The sequence below is a fragment of the Pteronotus mesoamericanus genome, unplaced genomic scaffold (genome assembly GCF_021234165.1).
Source record: "Pteronotus mesoamericanus isolate MK-2021 breed Mesoamerican mustached bat unplaced genomic scaffold, CSHL_Meso_final scaffold_54, whole genome shotgun sequence".
Lineage (NCBI taxonomy): Eukaryota > Metazoa > Chordata > Mammalia > Chiroptera > Mormoopidae > Pteronotus > Pteronotus mesoamericanus.
This window is the reverse complement of record NW_026555321.1, coordinates 2,459,979-2,481,693: the sequence shown is the minus strand read 5'-3', so window position 1 is coordinate 2,481,693 and position 21,715 is coordinate 2,459,979. Positions and strand designations below refer to the sequence as shown.

The 21,715-nt window shown below is 48.0% G+C and overlaps 1 protein-coding gene across 1 annotated transcript in view; it reads left to right on the top strand.

Annotated features, from left to right (window-relative positions):
* The window catches only part of ITGA9 (integrin subunit alpha 9), a 296,559-nt gene that overhangs the window by 239,188 nt on the left and 35,656 nt on the right, over window positions 1-21,715 (top strand). Inside the window, exons 20-23 of the mRNA XM_054595411.1 lie at window positions 259-338; window positions 5,896-5,985; window positions 8,031-8,139; window positions 13,128-13,235. Coding sequence (XP_054451386.1) covers window positions 259-338; window positions 5,896-5,985; window positions 8,031-8,139; window positions 13,128-13,235 — 387 coding nt within the window. The remainder of the gene's footprint in view (window positions 1-258; window positions 339-5,895; window positions 5,986-8,030; window positions 8,140-13,127; window positions 13,236-21,715) is intronic.

Genomic DNA, 21,715 nt, shown 5'->3' with positions numbered 1-21,715 from the left:
AAAGTGCCGGTTTAAGAGACAAACATACCACTTCCCAAAGAGAACCTCAGTTGTTGAAAAGGACAGAGGGCCTCTTGGCAGGGCGATTTTACTGCCAAAGCTGTGTCTCTGGCCTGACAATCAAAAAGCTATGCATACAAATAAAGCTTGTCATGCAAATAAGTTTCCAGAGGTCATGAACTGGAGAAGATTGTAGGTAACAATTTAATTTGGAGTCCCTGTTGACGCTAAATGTCCCTTTCTTTTTCTTTTTTCTAGTATGAATTCAGCGTGATCTTTGATACAAGCCATCTATCTGGGGAAGAGGAAGTTCTGAGCTTCATCATTACTGCTCAGAGGTAAGAGGGATTTGAACATTTTTTCCCCAAAGATAAAGTATCGATGGAACCCGAAGAGACACAACCTGGTCGGGCTTGGATGGTGCCCTGGAAGCCAGATGCCAAAGAGGAAGGAGTGATAAAACCCCGGAGTGTAGGGTGAAATCAGATCTCTCAGGGTTGGTGCCTGTCTAGCTCTGCTTGCACAACTACCCCGTTTCCCTTTCCCGGGCCTTGGAGGACATCTAGGACAGTCCTTTGTATCCTCAGGTCACTCTTGGGTGATGCAAAGTCCTACAGTCACTTCAAGTCTCCAAGCAAGTTCACAAATCCCTAGTTAAAGTGTCCAAGGAGAAGTTACCTGGGGGAGTGATCTCACGGTACTGGCCCTCGTCCCTTTTCCTGAGAGCAGTGTCTGAGCCCCCCTGCCCCAGGCTCATAGCAGGGTTGTGGAACGAGAGGGGTCCAGGTTAACAGGTACCATTGTAAGCACTCACTGCACTGGGCAGCTATTCAAAGCTGACTCTTACCCTTTGGAAAAGGGAAAACTGTTTCCAACCTCAGCTTCTAGGCAGCCGGAAATACCTTTAGCTTCTGCTGCTGAGGCCGTACCCTCGGGACAGGACCAAACGGGACCTAGCACAGCCTTTCACCATATGGATCTCATGCAGCAATCTTTGTGTAGTCTCTGGAAATGCAGGTGACTCTTGGACGGTCTCCTGTCTTTCACTCCGCCATCAGAGGGGAAGCTAGCAGCCCCTTCCCCTTACATGTCCTCGGGGCGGGCGCGGGGGGCGGTGGGGAGCCACACTATTTGGTCCAGGCTCCTGAAGCTTGATTTAAAAGGCAGGCACCCTCCCCGCATCACATTCTTCTCCAAAAACTGTCTGCAGAAATCTTCATTTCTTGAGTCCGTTTTCTCCTTGACATCATATCTTGGATTTTTGCTGCCAAACGCAGTAAATCCCGGTCTAGTGTTTTTCCTCTGAATTTTGGCCTCTATGACGCCTCAGCCAGAGTTTTCTTCTTAACATCCCATCACTCTCACTCCGAAGGATTCCTTCATTTTCATAAAAACACCAGTCACCCACAGGTTAGACTAGGATTCCTCGCAAGTCCTGAACCGTTCAGTATTGTCCACAGTCTCACCGGTGGCTTTGCCCTCGGGGCCTCGGTCTCCACCTTCAGGGCCGGGCGTGAGGGAAGCCCTGCTGAGGCTCCCACAGATAAAACGCAGCTGCGGGCAGGCGGCAGCAGTGCTCGAGGGCTGCAGGTGGAAGCTGGTTTTATTTTCATCTACCACCACCCTTGCATTTTGTTTTCATTTGGGGCCTCCCTCCATCCCAGCGTTATTTGAAACTCACAGAATTAAGATGACTTTTTTTCCCCCTGGGAATGACTATGATGCTAGAGGCACGCATTGTCAGAGCCTCTCCGTCCACAACCACCATAGCATCTGTTTGACTTTAATGCTGCTTTCTGCATCTGTCAGCATTATCTCTAATATCTGGGAGAAAGTTCTCTCCTAACAGTACGCACACAGCAGGTCACAGTGGTTTTGCGGTATGTTGTATCGAACCTGCACCACAAAGCTTACGGCTTGCCAGGCTTAATGCACATTAGCATTAAGTGTATCCTATATATTGCTATAGAACATACAAAGTAGATGTCACTAATAACAACAGTGAATGTTAACAACGTAGCCCAGCAATCCCAGAACTTCCATGCAACCTTCCAGCACAGCATGGCTCCCACTGTCCAGGTGCCACTACCGGAGGTGGGAGCATTTCAACACAGACTGCAATCGCTGGGCTTGCAAACTTCAAAGCTGTGCAAGACTTTGTTCTTTTTAATTCACGCTATTTTCAGGATCACATAATTCACGGTCCCATAAAATGGGACCGTGATTTAATAGAAACACATGAGGCACACAGAAAGGGTAGACTTCATTCCTATTGCTAGAATCTAGAAGAGCCTCACTGGGAAGGTAGCATTCAAACAGCGTTGTCTATTTTGAGGGTGAAGAAGCATAGGCACAGTGGTAACAATGTGCATGGGACAACCTGCTGCGTGACAGCCGTGTGGGTGGTGGGCACTGGAGTGAATGGGGGGCATCAGAGGCCACCTTTGCGGAAGGGTGGGGAACGAACAAGGGCAGTGGAAGATGTGCAGAAAGAGGAGACTGGGCTGGGCCGTGAGGGCCCACGGAGCCTCAGAAAGTCTGAACTACATTCCAAAGGCAGTGGGAGCCATTGAATGTTCTTGACGAGGGAGTGACACAGTGCAACAGTTTGCCCCCAGAGCACGAGATTGTCACATTTAATAAAGGGAGGCAGATGTCCATTGAAACTTGAAAACTCTCATTCTTCTGCTGTTTCTTGGGTCCACAGACTACACACCAGTGTTGGGCAGATCTATGAATATGACTTCTTGGTTCCTCAACACCTGGGGCAGCCAATATTCCTGGGAAGGAACATTTGAACAGGAAATATGACATGGAAGAGACTTCCCTTGTCCAAGGGAGGAAATACCACCTGCCTCCCAACCCCACTCAGGGCTAATCAGAAGTGTAAACGGAGGGCCGGTCAACACACAACAGTGAAAACTTCATCGACTAGAATGACGTGTCCATAGACCCGTGGTGCCCTGGCCATAGGGTCCCTTGGGATCAACTGGGGAGGTTTAAAAACTACTAATGCCTGGTCCACCCTGAATAGATTCTGATCTAATTGGTCTGGGATGAGATCTGGGCTTTGGGATTTTTAAAAAGGCTCCTCAAGTGATTGTGATGAGCAGCCACAGCAGAGAACCACTGTCTGTAGCCCCTTGCTGTGTATACCGGGCACATTTTCACTCAGCAAACATCCATTAAGCAACTTTTATTTACCAGATTTGGTGGGGCACATAAGAAAAATGCTAGTAACTTACAAATTCAAGAAAATCTCCTTCTAGGCCCTGGCCAGGTAGCTCAGTTGGTTAGAGCGTGGTCCGAATGCGCCAAGGTTGTAGGTTTGATCCTCAGGGCACATACAAGAATGAACCAATGAATGCATAAGTAAGTGGAGCAAGAAAATGGTACTTTCTCTCTTTCACCTCCCTCCCTTTCTCTCTCTTTAAAATCAGTAAGTTGAAAAACAGTTTAAAAAAAACATTTCCTTCTATACATTATTATTGCCACATAGCGTCAGGGAACACCCGGCACTGGTAGCTTAATTAAGTAGCAGATCTTCTAATTCTTTGAATCACAGATGTTAAGGGGGCTGTATTGTCTGTTGAATACACAGCAGAATATTTCAGGCCCTCGTTTCTTCCCAGACTTTGGTGAAAATCTGGTCTTACTGCGCCAGAGGGCACCCCTAAACACTTGACTTCCTTCAGTGACAGAAAGATCCTCAAAGCTCCTTATCTTGAAAGCTAGCAACCCTGCCTCCCTGCCTCCCTGCCTCCCTGCCAGTCACCGCTCGTTTGAAGAGCTCTTGCCCACCTGTGGATTTAGAAAGACGTCATGTTGAGAGTAAACAGCTCCTCAAGAGCTCTCCTCTCAGCAGGCCGGCTTTGCCGACCTCCTGAAAGCACCCAAGTCACGCGCTTGCAGAATGACTGGGAGTCTTTTGATGTCTGGCCTCTTTATCTCAACTTTTCAACTTTGCTCAGTCTGGAGCAGTCCCCTGATGACAGATGACACTGTTGGGTCTGAGCTGCCAGCGGCCACAGGTGCCTGGACAAATGGCAGGGCAAGGGGCGGTGCTTCCATCAGGAACAGATTCCGCAGTCCTGGCAGGATACTCAGTGGGGGAAGGGAGCAGGCTCCGATCTGCCCACAGCAGTGACCCTCTGGCTTTCACTGCCCCCTGGGAAAGGAAGGGCAAGGAAGTTAGGCCAGGTGGGCACCTGATCCTGCCGCTGCTGCAAACTGGGGCTGGCCTCTGAGTGATGGGTGTCACCCCATATGCGGAAGGCAGATGAGGAGTCAGGGGTCAGAGTCACAGAGTGCCATTGTTTCAGAACAATAGGGGAGAGAAGGAGAGGGGATGTGAGGGCTATTTAAGTATTGTTGCATTCAGCACTTCCAGGGTGGGAGAGGAAGGCAGCGGGGGAGGGGGAGGTAGGGGCAGGCAGGGGGCAGGTGGGAACTCTGCACATGGCCAGGGAATGGTGCGACGGGAGCAGTGCCCATGAGCTGTGCCCACGCCTCAGCGAGTCCTGGAGACTCATATTCCACACTGGAGGGTGAACTGGGCTTTCTGCTGGGATCCCAGAGTCACGCTGTGTGATAGAACCCACTGTAAACGCCAGGTCCGCGACGCGCATTCTGCAGCCATGCCTTTCACCACGGCGGTCGCTTCCCTGAAACAACATTCACAATTCGTATATGAAATTTCATTAAATACTAAAGGGAAGCTGGGTCTTCTCCCTCTTCTTCCTCCTCCTCTGTTCCTCTTTTCTCCTCTTCCTTCTTCCCATCTTTCCCTGAGCCCCGAAATCTAGTGTCAGGAGAGGGAATCACAGAGGAAAAGCCCTCCTTTGGGAGTCAGACTGACGTGGCTTGCTGTGGGTGCTTGGGGCGAGCCACCTAATCTATCTGAGCTGCTCCTTGCCTGACCGAGGTGGGTAATCCCTCCCTTACGGGGTCACTCTGAGGACCTGGGGAGGTCACGCTCTGAAATGTGCCTGTCACATAGCAGCCACTCAACAGCCTCCAGCTCCTTGCTCTTGCCTTTCCAGGATAACCTCTCAATAATCCCAGTCCTGCACTTTCTCACCCCAAAGGGGATGCATGTATGTGGACATACAGTAGCCAAAGTGCGTGGTGGGAGTTCCTGTATTACTCCTGGTGACAGGGTCGGCCAGGGCCTCTCTCCCGTCCCCGCCTGTCCTCGGAAGATGGGTGCAGTCTCCAGGTGGGAAATAGCTGTGAAGTCCGGCAGATTCCTTCCGCAGGGAATCCAGCCCCAGCCTTGCTGGTCCATCATTCATGGACCAGCACTCATAGAAGTAGCACGCGCCGTTGGTGCCCACCCACACACAACCCCTCGGCGTCGCCTTCCCCACGTACCCTGCACAGCTCCCAGCACCTGCCACTCTCCCGAGGTCTCTCTGTCCAGGGCCCACTCCCCTGTGGGCCTGGGGCGGGGCCAGGGAGTTAAAGGTCCCCACCCTGCCTCCCCCAGGAGCAGCAGGTCTCAGGAGCCAGTGGATGAAGGCCCAACTCCCATGCCCTCAGTTGGGAAGACTGGCCACCAGAGTGCCTGAGCCCAGTGCCCACAGCCCTAACCTCCTGGGTCACACGCCTTCATGGTCTTCCTCCCCTTCCCTGTTTCCCTTCTCTACTCCCGACTGGTGTTTCCTGGGGTCCGCTCCCCAGTACACAACCTGCACTCACAGCTTTGTGAGGGGAACACAGCCGAGGCAATAGAGCGCCCCCTGTGACCCTGTCGAGGGACCAGAAGCAGAATGGAGGATAGATAAGGTGTGAGTCAGCCCTTCAGGAAGGCAGATTGAGCTCTAATATGGAACCCAGGAGGCTGCTGCCCAAGGCCCGGTGCTGACCAGCGTTCCCTCCTCTCTTCCCGCACAGCGGCAACGTGGAGCGCTCGGAGTCCCTGGACGACAACACCCTCACGCTGGTGGTGCCGCTGATGCACGAGGTGGACACGTCCATCACTGGGTGAGTAGCCCGGGCCTGGGGTGCCAAACGCAGAGGAGCCCTGCAGGGGGCGCTGTGTCTCTCTTGAATTTGCACCTGTAGCCTGGAGTCAGTGGCCCAGCCACCTCCCAGCCTCCCCAGCTCTGAAACACAGGAAGAGCTTCAGCGGCAGTGACTCCTCCCTCCTGATTTTCTCCTCCTTCCCTGCCTCTCACCCACCTGGCGCGTAACACAAGAAGCTCGATGACAAGTTTAAGCCCCTTAATTTCGTTGAACATTCTGTATACCTTTATCTGCGTGTGTTCCCAGTACCCACCCCGCCAGAGCGCCATATGGTAGCAGGCAGCATGATTCCTGGGATTAAAGTCTCAGCCAAAGGCCTCTGGGCCAGAGGTTACAGCCAGAGGGGTCCCGGTGCCCCGACTGGCTCACAGGCGGCACCAGCTCTGTATGGTTCTGTTCACCCCTCTACAGAGCCGGTAGCAGCTCCGCCCCACGTCCGTGCTGGTCTGCAGTGGGCAGGGGACCATCGGGCCGGCCACGGTGCTGCCGGCATTGTAGGAAAGCAGGGCGGTGGACCCAAAACAAAACCGCCTGGGTTTTCAGCGAAAGCCCGGGCCAGGAAACCTGAGAACACAGCGCCTGCTTCTGGCTTCAGAAGCCCAAGCCCACCCCTCTCGGATAGTGGGAATAGGATTTGCACAATCTGTTTAGATTAAATGAGGATCCACTGAACCCTTGCCCCAGGTGCAAGCTGAGCTTTCTGGAGTTTCTCATGTTTCAGTTTTCAAGAGCCCTGGGCCCTGGCCTTGGCTCGAAGTAGAGATGCTAATACATCGCAGCAGGAGCCATCGCTGTGAAAGCGCACGCACCGCTGGGTGCTGGAATGGGCAGGCCTGCGTTCTTGGCATTTTTTGTCATGGTCTTCAGACGGGAGGCATCGATGGAATATTATTTGCAAATTAGCATAGATTTGCTTTTGTTCAGGGCTCTATTTTTAACCATATAGTTTATTTACTTGTCTCATCAGATTCACAGTGAGAATGTGCCCCCCGCACCAAGCCCTGTCCTTGGGGACCAAAGAGAAAAACACTGGCCCACTTGATCCTGTTGTCAGGCCCTGGGAGGCCTCGTTGTGAGGTGTGAACAGCCCCTGATGAAGCCATCGGTTAAACAAACTAGTCAGCCTCTGATCTCCCCTGAAACACAAAACAGGGCTAGCATGATTATAGTTCCTGCCACTTGGTAACACTGGGACTCGCTACATTTCTAAAGGAGTACACTTCAGCTGCAAATAGATAAATTGCTGTCCGTTCCGACTTGGTACCCCAAATCTTGCGTTATTAGTGTTTGGGCAAGTGAGCAGCTTCTAGGATCTCATCTAGAAGCCATTATTTGTCTGGGCATTTAAGTTGGGGCTTCGTCCCATCTCAGGGTTTGTTGATAAGGGCGGCCTAGCAGCGCGCTACAAGCTGAGCTGGACTGCCTGTCACGTCTCACGTGGCCCCTGTTTGCAATCTGAAGACAAATGCTATCCTCGAGCAGATTCCACTTCTAAGACCTAATTTCTTATACTTTGGGTAGCGTGACAAATTTAAATTTTGAAACAGATCTGTCAGTGTGGGATGTAGGATGCCAAGTATGTAATTCCTTTATATTGATTTCCTGAAAACTTACCGTGATCTTTCTCACTCTACAGAAAATTTTTCACAAAACAGAACATACATAGTTTTATAATCCAGTTTAAAAAAAAAAACCAACAGAAATCAAAGCTACCATAGCCTTCCTAGTCAGTTTAGCAATGTAATCACCATATACATATGTGTCGCTTACTGGTTTGACTTAAGATGAGAAGTCATCATTGGAAATGTTGGTTTAGAAAGCATACGTTGGGCTGTGACCATTTACAGGAGAAAGAAGTAACAATTCCAGGTGGAAAGCAACTGGTGGCAGACACTGGGGACAGCCAGGTCCCAGAGACAGATGTCTGGGTTCTCAGGCTGGGAGTGACCGTGGGTTGTGTGGCCAGGGGTTGGGATGACAGACACCATGGTTTCCTCTTTCAGAATCACGTCTCCAACCTCCTTTGTGTACGGCGAGTCTGTGGACGCATCCAACTTCATTCAGCTGGATGATCTCGAGTGTCATTTCCAGCCCCTCAACGTCACCCTCCAGGTACCCACCCTCAGATACCGTCTCTGTCACGGGGGACCGACGGGAGGGCCCATGGGCTGTGTCTTCTCAGAGGCAACTGAACGGCCAGACGATGTCCAGGAGAAACTGTCCCCAACGTGGTTGGCGAGAGTGGGTTGTAGGTGTGCGTGTGTGTGTTTTCTGTAACCACACCCAGAATGCGTTCCTTCCCTGGCTGGTACTTCGCTGTGTAGACCCCTCTGCTTTCCAGCACTTGGAAGGAGGGCTGCATGATGACTACCAACTAGCTCTCTCCCAGAAGGCCTCTGGGTGCCGAGGCCCAGGCCAACGGCCCAGCCCAGACGGCCCCAAAAGACCCCTTTCCCTTCTCCATCAGTCTTCACATTGTGGGCAGAGCAGCCTCGAGGACTGGCCGCCTCCCCTTCCTCCTGGGCTCTCCGTGCTGACTCAGCCAGGAGCCCATTCTCCCCTAAAAGTGTAGCCTTTCAGAAGTGCAGTTTTTCAAGGGCAGAACAGAGCAAGCCCACATAAGCTCCCCATGGGAGGACACATGCGGGCCCCTCACGGAGCGGGGCTGGCCCTCCCTGTCACCCTGTGCGGACTGTGGCCATTATGAAGGACACCATTCCTTTTCTGAGCCATGGGTGGGAAAACTCTTTCTCAAAGGGCCACAGGGTAAGAATTTTAGGCTTCACCTGCCATACAGTCTCTGTAGCTACTAACGAGAATTTTATAGCGTTTTCACGTCATGAATTGGTACTCTTTCTTTTTTATTTTTTCCCCAACCATTTAAAAATGTAGAACCATTCTTAGCTCTCAGGCTGTAGGAAAACAGGTAGCTGGCCAGACCTAGCCTGCAGGCCATTGTGTGCTGACCCCACTCTAATGTATAAATTCTCAGGCCAGCACTGCTCAACGTGAGACTGTTTTTTAATCCTTATCTGAAGATACGTTTATTGATTTGAGAAAGAGACAGAGACAGATGTCATTTGGCTGCCTTCTGTATGCGCCCTGACCAGGGATCAAACCCGAAACCTTTTGGTATATGGGCCAACGCTCCAAGCAACTGAGCCACACAGCCAGGGCCAACATGAGACCCTTTGAATGTAAATCCAGACGGGTCTCGGCGTCATCCAGTCTATTCTTCTCAAGTGACAAATGGAAATGTAGGCCAAGCAGGAGAGGACAGGCCGCAGGGCCCAGAGCTGGGAAAGGAGGCCTGGGGCCAGGACTGGTCCGGCATTGACCAGACGCCCCTGTGTGGCCCAGCCCCCTGCCAGGAGCTGGGGATGAAGGGAAGGAGGAGGAGATGGGCCCATCTCTCCCGCAGTGCACCCTAATGTGATCTGTATCCCACATTGCCCAGAGCTCCCGTGCCCGCCGCCTCCTCTCTACCCTTCCCCATGGAGAAGGTGGTTTCCTGGTCTGGCTCTCACCACTGTGGCCAAGTAATTTTTATTTTCTTTCCCTGTGGCTACTCCTAGGTGGACCAAGGGGGTGACAAATAATGACGGGGTAAGGGTCCAGAGAATGAGGCAGTAAAACATTTGTGGGATCACACAAACAATGGTCTTTCTCTCTCCAAAATGTTCTCCCAGGCAAGAGACCTCAGCAACCATGATGGATAGCACGTGACCCCGGCTCGGAGAGGACATGCCTCCCGGCCGGCTAAGCTCAGCTGTCACTCCCGGTGCTTGATTTACAGGGGAAAGGGCGGGTATGGGGCTACATCTGCTTTTGAGGCCATGCAGTGATTGCTGCAAACAGGATCTCTGTGTTGCTGAACTGCTTCTCAGAATTCATTTTATTTTCTCCATTGCTTTTTTGTAATGGAATAACAAAATGGATAAAGATCAGCTGGAGTTATTTCATTTTCCTTAAATCACTTTAATTTTAAATTACTTACCTACTCTTAGAGTTTTTAGGTCTCACACAACAAAAGATACAGTCACAGAAATTATTTAGACTCCTACCATGGAATGAAGAGAGGACAGGTGTTGAGAGGAGAAAGCAGGAAGGAAGAGCAGTTATACGAAAGATACAAAAATGTTCTTATCACTCTCTAAAAAAAAAAGAAAGGAAAACAATCCGAGGACATGTGGTTGAGTCATGTTTCTCCGAAGGAGTTTTTTCCAGGGAGCTTGAAGGGTGGTATTCAGGCACAGAGTTTCGTAGACACCTGACATGACATAGGATACAGGCTAGAGAATCGGGGCCCCCGGGAGGAGTGAGTGATCAACATGTCCCTTAGATAAACCTCTTGATTATCAGTTGCCTGAGGAAGGACATGCCATTCCGCCAGGATTAAGCAAGGTGACTGGGACTCTAAGACGGAAGGTGTGTGTCATTAGTGAGGAGATTCTCCTGTGATAGCAAAGCTGGCAGATTCCTTGAGCATACTCTCTGTCGGCTCATTTTCTGGTATAATTGTCATTACTATGACCATCTTGCAGGAAGGCCACTGGCCACATCGACGATGGCAGTGACCAAGCAGTGGAAATAACGGGGGAGGGTGGGGTCAGGACTATGGATAAATCAACTTGTTTCTCCTTATTCTGGCAACATCACTCCTGAAGAAGAGCACAAGACTTTTTACATAAAGAGACTTTTCATACAAAGACATGATTCTGTGTCTTTGAAAAGCTACTATTCAATAAGCTACATAATTGTTTAAAGACTCCGCTGCAAATGCAGCTGGAAGAAAGGCAGAAATACTAACTTTTCTTAACAGAGACAAATAATTTGTTGACCAATGATAGGCTTTTATTTATTTATTTATTTATTTATTTATTTATGCATAAGGAGTCGATCATTTCCCTCACCTGAAAAACAAGGCAGATGTTGCGCAAGAACATATGCAGAGAATCAAACGTTAAGACATTTGTTAAAAATAAATTAATGTTGTACTACAAGCTCTCCCATCTGTCTGGCCCTAACGGTGAACTAATGCAAATCAGAAGCCTTTTCTTCTTCCCTTCCCCGCCTCATGCTTTAATTGGGGTTTCCCAGGCATACCAACAGGTTTCTTCTCCGTTCTGTGCTCTCACATTTCACTTCAAATTAGTTTCTTCAATTGTGGTTGGATATTCCTTCCTTTTCTTGTGTCTTAGGGTTGCTGTTTTTGGTGAATATTGTTCCTTTTGAATCAAGAATTGGCAATGGCAGCTCATTCGCTCTATCTTTTTTTTTTTTTTTTTTTTTTTTGGTCCTTTGGAGCAGAACCAACTATTACAAATACAAACAAAAACAAAAACAAAAACAAAAAAAATGAAGTAACTTTTTTTTTTAGGGAAGAGCTGTCTGGAGCTAGATCCTGATACCTTCTGTCATGTGTGAAGACCGGCTTAGATTTCCATCCCATCCCCTGGCTTTGCCCTCCTGACCTGAACTTCAGAGACGCCTTGAGTCCCTGAATTCTCTCTCTAGTACCCAGGCTGCAGAGAAGCATCTCCTTTCTTCCTCTCTCTTGCTCCTAACCCATCTTTTATTTACAAATAAATAGATAAGTAAATAACATCTTTATTGAGATATCATTTACACACCTTGATGTTCACCCACGTAAAGTGTTCAATTCAGCGATTTTAGTACGTTTACAGAACTATGCAACGATCACCATCATCTAATTGTAGAGCATTTCCTCACCCGCCACAGCCCAAAAGAATCTCCATATCCGTAAGTGGGCCCTGTAACTGCTGACCTCAGACTGTGTAGTGGCTTAATGCTAACCCTAACCCTAATGACACAGGTGTTACTATCTCACATTGCTCACCACAGGAGTCCGAAATGGGTCTCCTTGGGCTAAAATCACCGTGTCAACAGGGTTGTGTTTCTTCCTGGAGCCACTAGGGGAGAGTTAGTCTTCTTACCCTTTCCACCTTCTCCCTTCTCTGGCTCAGGGTCCCCTCCATCCTCAAGGCCAGCCATGGCTGGCGGAGTCTATCTCACAACACATCCCCTGATTCACACTCTCTGTTTCCCTCTTCCCTATATAAGGACCATTGTGATCACATTGCTCTCGCCTGGATAATCCAGGATAATCTCTCTAAGGTCAGCTGATTCGCAACCTTAATTGCCTCTTGCCATGCAGCAATAGGACATTCACAGGTTTTACGGATTAGGACACGTATATCTCGGGGGACATTCTTCTGTCTACCACACTCCCATCTTCCCCGTACCCCAGCCCTAGGCAGCCACTAACCTGTTGTCTGTCTCTGCGCACCTATCTTTTTTCTTCTCCCTCATATTCCATTTTTAGCTTGTGTTTCATGCTGAATTTCATGCCTTTGCTCTGTCTCTTTTATCAGTCTCTTTGTGGCTGCCATCTTTTCTCTCATTTCTCAGACGATGGGCTGCTGGAGATAGAAATAGGGAGGACTGTGGGGTGGGAGGCGTTGAGAGGGCTAAAGTTTCAGGACCAAATGCTGGGACAGGAAAGAGGTGCCCAGATGTCATTGAACAATATAAGCACAGGATCATCTCCAAGTTATGGAGAAACCAAGTCAGCTGGATAGTGTACTTAAGACAGCCTTTTCTGTAAGTTAGTTTATTTGGTTTGGGGACAACCTGCCTTGTCTTTGAGGGTCTCAAGGACCTTAAACTGTAAAATGAAAGGGGTTTGACCAGATCAATGGTTTAGCCCACCTTACGCCCTCCCCCTGACCTACTTCTGGGCATGACCCCCCCCCAGTCAGTGTTTTAACAAGCCCTTCTGGTTATTCTGTCTGTGCTAAAGTTTGAGAACCACTGAACTAGAGTATGTCTGAATTCCCACAAGTATGTCTAGATGTAAATTTCTGGGTATATAAAAAGAAATAATTTTTAGGAGGAAAAAGACAAGAACATTGAAATCTCCCCTCATTTGATATTTCTCTGTAAGTCATGGCCTCCTAGATCCCAACCCCTAGACTCTCTGTCACATCCAAGAACTTTAGCGTATATATTGCCTGCCATAAAAGGAAGATCTATCTGTATTTCTGTTAAAATTTGCTGCGTGTGTCTCACGCCCACAGGTCTATAACACTGGGCCCAGCACCCTTCCTGGGTCATCTGTCAGCATCTCCTTCCCCAACCGACTGTCGCCTGGAGGTGCAGAGATGTTCCACATCCAGGAGATGGTGGTAAGTTCTGCTTCGTTTCACTGTTGCTTTTGGACTTGAACCAGCTCAGTTCACCTTTTGTATTGTCCCCGGGGGCCCAGAAAGTTAACTTGTTCTAACCTTAGGAAACATCTGGAGGAGCCCTGGAGACCTGCAACACCCGAATGTCTACATTGCGGCAGTTTGATTAATGCCATTAGGAAGACCTCTCTGGGGAGAGGTGAGGGTTGGACATGAACCTGACTTCTGGGGGAGACTTGACTGGTCCCGGGAACCCCCAGCAACTGTCTGCAGTCCTGTGTGTGTCTGAGTGCATTTTTCTGAAGGAAAGAGCCACGTTATTTGTAAAGATTCTCAAAGGGCCACAGATGCCTAGAGGGTGAAGCATTGGTTCATACAACATAACTGCAGGTTGAAACTCAAGGTTATGCAGGATATGCAATTCAACCTGGTCCTAAGTCAACTGTAGATGGTTTGCTCTCAACGAAAGCTTGATAGCTAGCATGTGGTCACTCCCACCCACCTCCTTGACTTCCTTGGTTTCTAGGACATCACAGTCCCTGGTTTCTCCTTTCTCACTGGCTTTTCTCATCTCCCCAACTTCTACAGGACCCACGGTCTCCTTTTTTCTACACTCAAGTCGCAGAGATCTCCCCAGACTCATGGCTTTATATCCAGTCTGTGCTGAATTCAACAAATAATCTGCACTCACCCTATGCCAAGTGCTGGCTTGCTATAGGGAACAAAACAGACAAAATCATCATAATTTCCAGGCCTCATGTATATTCAGGTGGAGAGAGACAAATAATGTATAAATAAGTAAAACATGTAGTCTAATACATGGTGGTAAATGCGAGGGGGGGAAATACAGGAGGCAAGGGCTCAAGCGTGGGAAAGCTGTAGTTTACGTCATCAGGCAGGTTCCGCTGAGACCTTCGCTGGGGAGCGGGAGGGGGGCCGAGCTGTCTCAGGGGCTCAGAAGGTGATCTTCTTTGCATTTGAAGGCCTCGCCAAGTCAGTGTTTCCGGAGAACTTTCTCTCCTTGGTTTTAACCCTACGTGGCATCTCTCCTTGGAAATGCGACCTCCACGCTGCCTGCGCGCAGGGCCCAGTGTGGATGTCCAGGAGTCTCGGTGTGTGCGTTCATCCGCGCTCACCCCCGGGGTTGCTTTCTGCCTCCAAGTGAATCGCTTGCTCCACTGGCAACAGCGCTTGACAGTAACACAACTTTTAAAGCTGGTTGGTTGGGAGGCACATTTTGCACGAGAAATATCCTGGGTTTTATGACTTTGTTGAGTGCATGGAGGGTAATTGCAACAAAAAGTCTCCCCTGCAGCAAGCTTGCTGGAGGCCAGGATTTCATTGTACAGAAACCAGGCCCAGTGATTCCAAGCAGCCCAGCAAGTAACCCAAAGCAAGTGGAACAACTCACTTTTTTTAACCCAATGTCCGCTACTCTCCCCAGTGGTGAACACATGTTCTCTTTTCTCTCCTCCTTAACCCTCCTTTTTTCCTGTAGAAATTCAAGGCTCACCCTCTACAAAATCAGCACTCATCCTGGGTGGGAGGTTCCTGTCAACAAGAAGTCAAGGCTTAGGAACCCACCCCAGGATGCAAAGTCCTCGGGTGACGTGCCTTCTTTTCCTTAATATCCTGTAACTAAATGATGTCCTGTAAAGTGAACTGTTAATAATACAGCTTAGGTGTGCCCTGACAGGGGATCAAACCATAACTTTGGGGTAGAGGGATGAGCCTCGAGCCAGCTGAGCCAGCTGGCCACAGCCCTCTCTGACCTTTTCTGAGCTAAGATGGAAAACAGTTGCCCAGCTCCCTCTGTGGAGAAGCTGAGCTGTTGCTTAGTCATTTTCCCCAGTTTTCTTCCGCAAAAGATCACAATTCGCTTAATTCTCTTTTTCCCATCCTAGGCCATTCCCTTTGCTCTCTCCATATCATCCAAATAAATAAAAATTTAAAACTGGACACCAGATACCTATGCCTCTTTATCCAACCTGTCCTCACAAGCTGTCATTGCTCAGGCAGGTAGGACCTTGTTCATCATTTCAGAACTTGCTGACTTCTACTCCTAATTATTTCTCTGTGTAACTCGCAGAGACACTGTGACGTTCTCTGGAAGGAAGGAAGGGAGGAAGGAAGGGAGGAAGAGAAAAGAAAAATCAAGATCATAATGGCCAAAACCACAAGGTCCAAAACGCTGCATGACCTCCTACCCACCTTTCAGGCCCACATCCTCTGCCTCCAATGTCTTTCCTGACCTGGTCTTCGAGCCACTCTGGACCCTGAAGGGTACTGAACCACCCACCGTGCACCTCCCTGGGCTGCCTGATCTTAATGGCTTCTCCCTACCTTCTGGCTGTGGAAAGCCCACTCGTTCCTCAAGAGCCAGTTCACACATCCTCTGTTCCATCAAGCCTGGCAGATGCCTTCCTACAGCCAGTCCTGGCCCAGGGCCTTTGCACATGCCTCTGCTGAGAATACTCTTCTGCTAGATCCTTGCATGGCTGTCTCCTTCTCATAATACAGGTCTGAGCCCTGTACTCTCCTTTTGTGTCAGGTCCTCCCTGAGCACATTAGCTAAAGTTGCAAACTCTCTCCAACTCTTTGTCCCATTTCCCTGAGTGTTATTTTCTTCATTTCACTAGCCACTATCTGGAATTACTAATTTTCATTGCCTGTTGTCTCCACAAGATTCAAAACGCCATGACAATAAAGGTCATGGCGACCTTGTTTTCTGTGTACCCCCTGCGTTTGGTGCCTGGACCACATTACGTGCTCAGTTAAATGAAAGGGCTGGCCACTCTTACTCTGATAGTATCACCATCGCAAACGGATGCTTTCTGCCTTAGAATAGGTGTGTGTCCTTAGACATCTGTACACACTGCAACACAGCTAATAAGCACCCTATATGTTCTAGGAACTCAGGAAATTGGCATTGAACTGAAGTGCAGATGTTTCAACAACTTCCCTTAACACACAGCAGAGGTTGCCCTGATTTTAATGTGGGAATGTATAAGAAGGTAAAGCTGAAATAAGGGGCTTAATCACCTATCAGAGAGAAGGGCCTCTGAGAGCAAATTTAAACTCAAAAGTTTTGGCCAGTGATATCATGAAAATCCGCTCCCAGTTTCCCTCTTTCCCCTTTCTATCCTTCCCTTTCCTTCCCCCCTCCCTAACACACACACACACACACACACACACACTCTCTCTCTCTCTCTCTCTCTCTCTCACACACACATACACACACACTCACACACACGTCTGCTGATCTCAGCAATAGATTCAAATCATTTTTTTTTCCTCCTTTCTGCACATGTCTGAGCGTGAGCCCAATAGTCAAGTTCCTGAAATGGGTCAGGATGGGGTTGGCTTCCATTTTTTTTTTTCTTTTCTCAACAGAAGCCAAACACTTAAAAAGAGGGGAGACGGCTGACAGAATTCTGGAGTGAGAGTTACGTTCCTGGGCTCTTGGGTCAGTTTTAGTTCTGGCTAAAGGGAGAAAGTGTGTGTTCCGGAAGGTGAGCATAAGCTTCGGCCTGGGCTCTTCGTGCACAACGTGGTCCAGAGGATGCCCTTTGACCCGTGTGGACAGAGCAAATGAATCAAGCACTGACGGGGGGCGCCAGCCTTATCAAGGAGCCCAGGGGCCGCGCTCAGATGGCTGTGGCATCCGGAAGTATTACCGCTTCCTTGCGGGGTGCGGCCCAGTTTGGAATGCCCATGCGAGGCGCCTGGTGTTTTCTGGCCCTAAAAGATGGTGATTACGCAGTTTACTTTCCTTCATTCCTTTGTTGTTGTTGCTGCTGTTGTTGTTCCTTAAGAGCAACACAACGCAGAGCCCTGTCTTTGTGGGGGTGATGGGTTGTTCCCAAAGTCGATAACAGGAAACCTCACTGAGGATAAACAGAGCTCATCGGTCATTGCTGAGAAACACATGGTTCTAATTTAACCTGCCGAGGACTAATTGTGTGCGCTTCGGAAGCACAAAAACAGGAAAACTCCCTTCTGACAGACACACCAAGTTTCTTCCAAAAGGAACTTTGGTAGCATTGTTAGACACAGAGCAGTAATTCTCTCCCTAGCTGTCTGGGAGCCAACTTCGCTCACGGCTCCTTAATAATCTCAACTTGTGACCTAAAGCATATTTCAGGTCTCCTATGAAGTCTTGACACTCTAGACTTCATAAATGGCATCTGTGTTTCTCTCTCCACTGCTCTGATGGATGTACCCTCAGTACACACTGTAAGAGGTTAGACAGATGGGTACCCACAAAACCAGCCAGCCAGAAGATGCTTGTTTCCCTTGTGATAAAGGGGTAATCACAAAGTGTTACATCTAGTAAACGCAGAGATAAGTGAGTGAATCATTAGGTGTGCTTCTTTATCCTTTACCATAAGATGGCTCTGAGGGCTAGAGCCAGAATTTAAAGAAACCAGTACAATTCCAAGAACTGTGTTGGGTTCCAGGGGAGGCAGGGGGGTGGCTACTGACTCATTTATTACCCAAATCAACAGACAGGGCTGCTTCCAAATGTCTCATTATCTGTGGAAGGCAAACATTTTTGGCATGCCTGTCAAGCGCTCAGATAACATATTTATGTCTCACTTTTTCACTCAAGAGAATCTGACCGCATCTGGAAATTCTTTTGTGTCACTGCTTCTCTGAAACTACATCGCATCTGTATCACTTTAACGCCGTTAAGAGGCCATCCCGTGCTGGCGAAGCGGGCCTCCTCTGGGAGGCGTGTCTTTCTCTGAATATGTGTAAAGGAGGCCTGTGTTACCGGCCGCCTGGTGGGGTGGCCTGCACTCTTGACTTTGCAGGGTGTTGGCCTGTCACACCCAAAGGAAAAGGGTGTGGGGAGTGGGGAGGGAACCGCATTGTTTTAGCCAAACCCTAAAGCTGCTGGGGGGGAAGGGGGTAAAAGTCATTAGCTTTTATCATAAGAAGTGAGTTTTTTTTCTTATGATATACCGTATTTTGCAGGGTATAATGCACACTCACGTTTTTGGCCCAGACTTTCAGGGGGGAAAAAAAAATCTTTCGTTTTAATTTTTTAATTCCATTTTTTGTTCGTTTATATTTAGAAACAAAACCGATTATCATATTCTAGGGTATTTATTTTACACATGGATATTGTTATCGTTTTCTAGAGTTACATGTTTAACACATAAGCATAAGTGAAAGAATTAAAAACATTTATATAGTTACGGACTTAGTACTACTGATGTATAATGTACATCCTTATTCCCTCAAAAATTTGGGCCAAAAAACTGCGCATTTACACGGCAAAATACGGTAATGGCAGACTCAGAAGTCAAAATTGTACAATGCCTTGTGCTCTCGCACTCCTCGGGAACATTGCTTTGAGGCTTTGTCCCTTTATTTTCTGTTTCAGTTTTGGTCTCAGTAACACCCTGACCTTCCATATCCAGTCCAGCTTTCACAGGGGGGCTGGGCTTAAAGGTGGGGACAGCCAGTATTTTATGTTGAACATAACTTGCAACTGGAAAGAGAGAAGACATCTCGAGTGCTGACCTTTTCCTGCTTTTTAAAGTTACTGTCTTTCCCTTTCTGGAAATTAAGTGACACAAGGTTATTCGTGAACTTCTTGCTCCTCCTTCTCCAGCCCCTATGGAGGGTTGTTAGATGCTCTCATTCACCCTTCTCAGTTCAACAGAGAACATGGCTCTTCATTTCAGAGCCCAGGCCCAGGGGGCTGTCTGCACCTGGAACTTCATATTAACTTACCTCATAGTATTGTGATCTTCCAGGTGTTTTCCTTTTTGTTTATTTGTTCGACCACTTGAGTGTCTAGCTACACTCAAGTATCAGAAAATCAGAACTTACTTGATCTAATAAACAAGGGGACCCTTTTCTTAAAGTAAAAGAATCCATAACGCTTCAGAAGGGCCCCCCCAAAGGATGCCTTTGAGAGCTGCTTCCTGTAAATGATATGATGCACACACACAAAAAGTGTGTTTTCAACTTTGTAAATACATTAGAATCATAAAGCTAAGCATATTTATTATGAGGAACTACCCAAATTGTAATCACTGTTTCTCTCATATTAAACATAATATTATATTGTATAATCACTGCCCTCATATTAAATAATGTCATTGATATTGAAAAATTAGGGTCAATGAATGTATTCACCCTTTCTAGGTTATTCTCAGTCATTATAAAGGCTTGAAATGAATGGTGATAACATGAAAATATTTATCTTAGGATTTATGATGAAAATATTGTCATCTCTCAGCGTTCTTTGGTCAATACAAAGGAACATTCAATAGTAAATCATAGCAATGTGATTGAACGTGAGGCACAACATAAAAGGCTTTGTAACACTCTCAAAGTTTACAAAGTTTGTTGAATGGAATATATGTAGTTCTTATTTATCTCTCCAGTAGAAAACATCGTAGGTTAGCCTAATTAACCAGTTGATCACTTTATGAATACTGTTTTTGCTTCAAACTTGGAATCCTAAAATTAGTATCACCAAAGCCACTGTGATCAATGTTCAGCCTCTGTGGCAGAAAGAGAACTTATTTCTTCTACTACCTTGGTCCCAAGAGTAAGCAAAAGATAATTAAATTAGCATAGTAGGCATTCAAAACATTCTCTGGGTTTCCAAAGTCAGGGGGCATGTGAATTCGGAGGAACAGGTGGTAAGTCAGGGGATGGGTCATGTTTACCCAGTTGCCATCAGCTGTGACTGGTGTAACATGATATGGAAAAGTGGCCCAAGGATATGAGAGAACATGAAGTCAATGATTAACAGATAAATGTCAGTTAACATGAAACACGTGTTATTCAGAAATGAACCTATGCCCCTTTTAATCCAAGTCAATTCAACAAACAGTTCTTAGATCAAACTTTACCCAAGACCCACCCTGGTGACGACTCCAGCCTGGAGCATGGAAAGCACTGTTGTCATTGAGTTGGTCCCCCGCTGATTTAATTTTCCATTTCTCCTTTATTGATGTACTGCATTCAAGGCAGGACACTTTGTGCATCAAGTCGGTGACCCATCCCCAGAACCCAACCAGCCAGAATACCATCAAGGAACGGAGCCAGTGCTGGTAGAAAGAGGGTAGCTATGTGTTTGCTTCTTTCAAATACACCAATACTAACACATGCCCCAGGTAAAAAGCGGTTCCTGTATCTGAGCCATGTTAATCACCTTCTGGGTGACTAGCCCCTCCATGTGCGGGTCTACCTTCCTGCTTCGTTTGTGGCCACTGCTACCCAGCATTCATCCAATGCTCAAGCCACGTAGAACTGCTAGGCTCTCTAGTTTATTGTTTGTACCTCCGTGGTTTTGCATACGCTGTTCTTCTCGGCCCAGAATTGCCTTCCCCCTTCTCTCTTGACTCCCCAGGAGTTCCTTTATCCTCCAAGGTCCACCTGAAGGGCCACCTCCCAGTCAGGAATGCAGATCATGACAGGGGCTGGCTTGCTGGCAGAGGGAGAAATTTGTAGACAAGATTTATAATCACAGGAGGAGCCCTGCTCTGAGGGGCGTGAAGGGATAAACAGTAAGAGGGTGGCCCCGGCGCGTGCGGAGCAGAGGCTGTGCGGCCGGCATGCGAGGAAGGAGGAGCAGGACAGTGAGCATCCTTGGGGTGATTTTGAAGATGACGCTTATACCCAGAGTTAAAGCTTAGGTACAAGACAGGTTACTTAACCTCTCTGGGCCTTCTTTTTCTCATCTTATTTTCTGAATCTTAGTTTTCTGAATTGGGGATGAAAACTTAGTAGATGAGATGTTCCCGTTTGCTTGGCACATCACGCTATTCTCTCTGCTTGACTCCCCCACTTCACTCTCAAAAGTGTCCACTTTGGACAATAAGTTATATGGTCATCCCACGGATAGCAGTAGCCTCTGCACACGGGTGTTTTAAAGATCCAGTGTGTGGCATAACACTTAGCATAGCACCTAATGTTAACTACTGTTGTTCCATTTATGTTTGAACTTCGTATAAAGATGGGAGGTGGGGCCCTAAACAGTGAGAATTGGTTTCCAGGGTGATGTGCTTGGGACATGAGACTTAGCAAACAGACTGAAGGACTTTTATGTCCCAGCAGTCTTCAGGCTCAGGGGTAGAGGCTGTGTTAGGACTGCTCTGGGGAAGGCCTGTGTCCTCTCTCTCACTTTAGGTCAGCAAACAACCCTGGGTACCTTCTGCAGGCTCCTCCCCTGAGGCTACAACATGGGAACACCCAGTTTCCTCTAAGCTTTTCATCAGAGCACCACAGGCTGAGAGTCTTTAGTAAGAGCTCTAGATGCTCCTTCAAATGATAACATTGCAAACAAAGTGTGGATTTTCCTTTCGGTATCACACCCATGGAATGGGCCCTGATTCATTCTTCAAACCCAATGTTTCATGAAATGAGGTTTTGCCAGACCCCCTGGAGTGTACACTTCACTCTTAGACAGGCCTGGGCCCTTGGAAGTTTCTGGCCACAAAGGCCCCCTTGAC